Source organism: Anguilla rostrata, chromosome 16 (genome assembly GCF_018555375.3).
Source record: "Anguilla rostrata isolate EN2019 chromosome 16, ASM1855537v3, whole genome shotgun sequence".
NCBI classification, from domain to species: domain Eukaryota; kingdom Metazoa; phylum Chordata; class Actinopteri; order Anguilliformes; family Anguillidae; genus Anguilla; species Anguilla rostrata.
In genome coordinates, this window is record NC_057948.1 from 34,711,314 (window position 1) to 34,716,313 (window position 5,000).

Consider the following 5,000-nt stretch of genomic DNA (forward strand, 5'->3'; position numbering starts at 1 on the left):
CTGGGCAGAGAGAATGATTCATCAATGGCACACGCGCGCGCACATGCACGCACGCACACACACACACACACAGGCTTGGCTGCAGCAAGCGGATTCATAAAGAGAGATGACTTATTGTGCGGTGGGATGTACAGCTTATGGAAGCTGAAACGGTCGTCAGGCACGACATCTCCTCAACCCTCGCAGCCATTTCACACTTTGGAGAGTCCGTTCCACTCAGTTGTGCCTTATGACACTGTAGGATTTCAGCTCCGTTTAGTTAAATACGGCAGACATAAGTCCAGCTGGGGAGAAACGCATAAAGTCACAAAGCTCACTATGTGCTGAAAAAACACGGTTAGATTTGGGACCCAGGGCACCAGTAATGGAGACACGGGGGGTGGGGGCCAGTGTCATTTAACCTCGTGAGAATCATGTTGTCATGTTAATACAACAATGCGCAGGAAGTCTTACAGCGATCGCGCTCATTACCAAAGAAGCGCGAGGCTCCTTTTTCCCGCTGCACTTCAAAACACGGCGGTAAACCGATACTGTTATCGTCGCCAGTGTCCTTCTCCGCAAGGGGCACACGGGGGTGTTATGCAATGCATCATACACATTTTCTCACTGCGGATATTTTTTACTGCATGATCTCACTTTTCCGGGGCTTTCTTCTCTCCTAAACACTGCTCGTTTAGCATTTTCTCAGTGACGCACAGTTCTCCGTGGCCACTGGCCAACGCCTGTTCAGGAGCAATCTTCCCCCTCGCGCATAATTATTCTTAACTGAAGGAGGAGACGGCAGGAACAGCGATACGATATTCTTCCCTGGTTGAGCATTTTTAATTGAGTGGGTAAGAGGCGAGAGGGAGACGTTCAGAATTAATTATTTGCCTCAGCAGATTCGCTTTTTTGGTTGAAAAGAGAAAAGTAAGGGGGCAGCCGCCGAAAAACGCTTGAGGGAACAATGGTGCGGCCGTGGAGGAGGAGGAGGAAAGGAAGGAAAAGGCTATTTATCGCAACTGCCCTTTCAACAAACTCCCCACTTACAGTAACCCGCTACAAAATGCTAAAACACATTTGTTGCCACAATCAGACTTACAAAGGCAACTCTTAATGGCTTTGGCGTGATTTCAGTAGCACTCAGGCAAAGGTCCAAATAGATTTAGATGATGGTACGACAGACACAAAGTCCCAAAAGTCTGACGTGGATATTGAAAATTGAAATATAGATCGCGGTGAAAGAGAGGGCTGATGCCAATGACGATGTCAATTTATTCATTTATACGAGCATTGATTCATTTATCGAATGGCCTCAGTTGCCCTCGCGACGAATGAGAACGGGGCCGAACAGAACTGCGCACGCATCAGCGGGACGAAGTTGCCAAGTGATGATCATCTGGGGAGAGAGCGGAACTGACGTTTCTTCCCACTGGCCCGCTTACAGACCACACTATTCCCTCTGGGAAGGGAGAAACAGGACTGCGTACCCGCTACCAGATATACAGGTTTTAACACCCCCCTCCCCCCCGAAACTACAAGTGCAAAGAGGAATAAAGATCAAGTTTTGCACAATGCTCCCGTCTGGATCTCTTGTAGCCTACACAAATGAAATATTAGACTATATGAAACTAGACTAAAAAGTGAATGCGCGAATACACTGGTCCATAGAGACGTCTGTATTTCTAAAAGATGACAAACTGCTATAATTTATAGACAAATCCAAAAGTTTTCGTTCGCTGCACTTGGCTCAATCCGTCATCTAAAATAATCGTTGGCACCGATAGTCTAAATAATGCGAAACTTAGATTAATAAAGACACTTCAAATAGCCATTATCTACATTACCTACCGTATCTATATAAAATCCACAAATATAGTAGTTTTAAACTGCCTTAAACTGTTTTTCTTCCAACAATCCCTTACATCGTGCCATGTATCCTACTAAAGTAACAATTCCAGTAAATGTGTTTTGAAATTAAAATCTCATATTTGGGAAATACAATAATGCTTAGCACATGCAAGTCAGCCCCTTCCATATTCAAGCAGTAAGACCGCTGTCGCTGTACGTATAGCTAACTTGGCTAGCAACCTCTGAGCATCGCATCTTTTAAACAAAAAAGAAATCCGTGTAAAACACCAGCGAATAAAATCCTAAAACGATGGAGTAATACGACGTACGATCGGAGCTGGAAACATTGTGAATAAATTGATTTTTACTGCAGTACAACCATGTCAAGATATACGGGTACATACTATTAGACGCAATCGAATGAGATCATTTTCGAAGCACTTACCTATTCAAAGTATAGGAACCGTTCCTCTTTAACCTCATTCCGGCAGAAAGGAGTCGGATAAAGTAATCCAGAATTGAACAGGGTGTGCTCTCGCTGCACGGAGAAAACGGCAGCTTGTTTTTTTTTTTTTTACAAAAATAAAATCAGAGAACAATGAAACAGAGAGGCTTCCTATGACGAGTTTCCCGTCCTTTTCTCCGATCCGATCCCAAACCACCTCGTGGGAAAAAAAAGCTTCCGCAAGGCAGTGTGGAGGCAAAAGCAGGCAGGGGGGCGGCAGGAGCTTTGTATAACGGTTTTTTAAATAATAATTACTAGCCTATACATGGAAGTTCAAAAGCATCGCAGGTGCGTGTAAGATGACGCCAAGATCTTCGACAGGAAGGTGAACAGATATTGTTGTTAGGATATATTGTTCTCCGTCAGTCGATTCATGGATGCAAGAAGTCTGCAAGTGCAGCCAGCTTGTGCTATTAGGAAAAAAAGTAATTGGTTGCACTTTGCAATGAACCCGATGTTTTCCCTCTTAGGAATTCCACTCAACTATTGTGCTGATTGACTGTTTGCGATTAAATACGCAATTCATCCGTTCGTATGCTACCCGTGAAATATATTGTCGTGGGCTAACTCCATGACACTAACTATCCCCGGGAACTTGAGGAGAAAACGGTAGTAGCTGTAACAAAAAAATGCACGATATACGAAATAAGTTACACATCCCTCTCTTCCCTGTCGTGGTCAAACTGCCATTGTAAATCCTCGCATTTTTCTTATTGTAGTCATTGTAGCCTCCGCCCCTACTAAAACAAAGAGATCTAATCAATAAAATCAATCAAATCTTCTGCCAAGTCCCAGTCATTCAATCCAACCAAAAACTAATCATTCACGCCCTGCAATGTTTGCTTTAAGCATACAAATTTACTAAATGAAATTTGGACGCACTCATGAAGGGTACTCTCGTGCACAAATGTTTAAATACATCCCGCAAAGACCCGCGATTTCATTTCCCCCTTTTGTTTTTATAATCACGTCATACACCAGTTTCTGAAGTTTCGCGGACTGTTTCTGGGATGTCGCGTGTGCGTTTTCCCATGTTACCCCGACAGACGAGCCGACCGAGGCCCCAGCTGCGCGCCTGCCAAATCTTAACAGTGGAACTGATTTGGGTCTAAGAATAGGCCCGCGTATATCCTTTAACCCTATACACTCTGCTTCGTGCCTGTCTGTAGGTTACCCCTTACACAAACAACAACGTTAATTTAGCATTTTAAAAAATCACGGTCACCACTAAAGATCTATCATTTACCGGCTATCGTTTATTTTCGGCAGACACTTAGCAGCAATGGAGCCAAGGAACGATTAGTATTTGAATGCTATTATTTCTAAACAGAATTGTCCCGGAGTAGCCTATAGCCTGTATGGTGAACCTGCTGGCTGCTATGGTCAGTCTCCCTTTGGCAAACGTCCAGGGCTGGATTTGAGGAAATCTACATTTAACCATAATTGGCAAACTGGAGCTAAACTTATATCCCACCCCACCCCCCCAGCCCCCACCTTATTTTGTCCTTTTCTTGCCCACAAGATGGGCTTTTTCCACCCTTGTGCGCAAAATCATACCCAAAGATAGTCATGAAATGACCTGCTGGCGATTTTGGGCTCAACAGTACTAACAGTAGCCTAAGAGCACTTCTTTAACTGACAATTTACTGTGAATGACATCAAAAAGTTCCTTTTTAAGGGGGAAAAACAACCAGTTGGCCTCACAGGGTTTTGGTGGCCCTAAACGAGAATGCTGTTGTGGCCCCAAACTGCTAAAAACATAAATCACACCCACTGCTTACACTAGCGTGGCCCAGGGGTGCCTGTGACCCTAAACGCCTGCATACAGTGTTTATGCCAGCGGCCAGCTCTGGAAACAACCAAACCACCTCTGGTGATTAAAAACCCTGAAGCTTGGAGAGAAGGGGGGGGGGGGCAAGATTTAACAGGCATTACTGAATTAAATAATTCACCACACTGGCTTTCAGCTACATCCACACGATGAAACCGACTGAATAAATTCAGCTTCGGAGGACGATACTGTCTTTACACCTACTGTATGAGGTGATGATGTCACAGCGTCATAAACATGTCAGATGCCCAAATCACAAAACGGTGTTCCACTCCACTGCAACTCACTCAGGCCGTGAACCAGCACAGGGTGGCAGAAACAACAGACCTCCTGTCCACAGACAGCGAGTGGTGAGTGGTGTTACCTTGGCACCTCTCACAGGTAACGGGCACGCAGGGCGGGGCTAGAGAAGGATGTTTTTTCCACTGTTAGCCTTAGTCTGGGAGTTCCACTGAGTGGCACTTTCAGAGCCCAGCTCTGTTTGTGGAGGGGGGGGGGGGCTGGACGCTCTGGAGCAGGGGTCCAGGACCAGCCCAGCGGAGAGGAGGGGCGTTGCCCTAGCAGCCTTGCCCGGGTATAAAACCAGACGCAGCAAATTTTAGCCGTGATTACGCAGTGGCGCCAGAGCTGAGGAGCTGGGGGGGGGGCGCGGGGGGGGGGGGGCAGACTGACTCCCGGACCGCGGCTGGATACAGCAGCTCTGTGTTCTCAGTCTCGGGGGGCAGGATGGGCGTGGCGCCTCTCCGTCATCTTCCCGTCTGTCTGGTACCAGTCCCATAGCCTCTGCACCCTCTCAATCCTCCCCCCAAAATCCCCCTAAAACACCACCCTTCC

The 5,000-nt window shown here is 46.3% G+C and overlaps 1 protein-coding gene across 3 annotated transcripts in view; it reads right to left on the minus strand.

The window, feature by feature from the left end:
* LOC135241613 (MOB kinase activator 2-like) overlaps window positions 1-5,000 on the minus strand; it is a 71,808-nt gene that overhangs the window by 43,386 nt on the left and 23,422 nt on the right. Inside the window, exon 1 of one of the 3 annotated variants that reach the window (XM_064312143.1) lies at window positions 2,276-3,406. The exons of the other annotated variants lie outside the window; for them this stretch is intronic. Within the exon in view, the coding sequence (XP_064168213.1) occupies window positions 2,276-2,313 (38 nt within the window). The 5' untranslated portion in view covers window positions 2,314-3,406. Of the gene's footprint in view, window positions 1-2,275; window positions 3,407-5,000 lie in introns of those variants that run through there. 3 annotated transcript variants of the gene reach the window in all.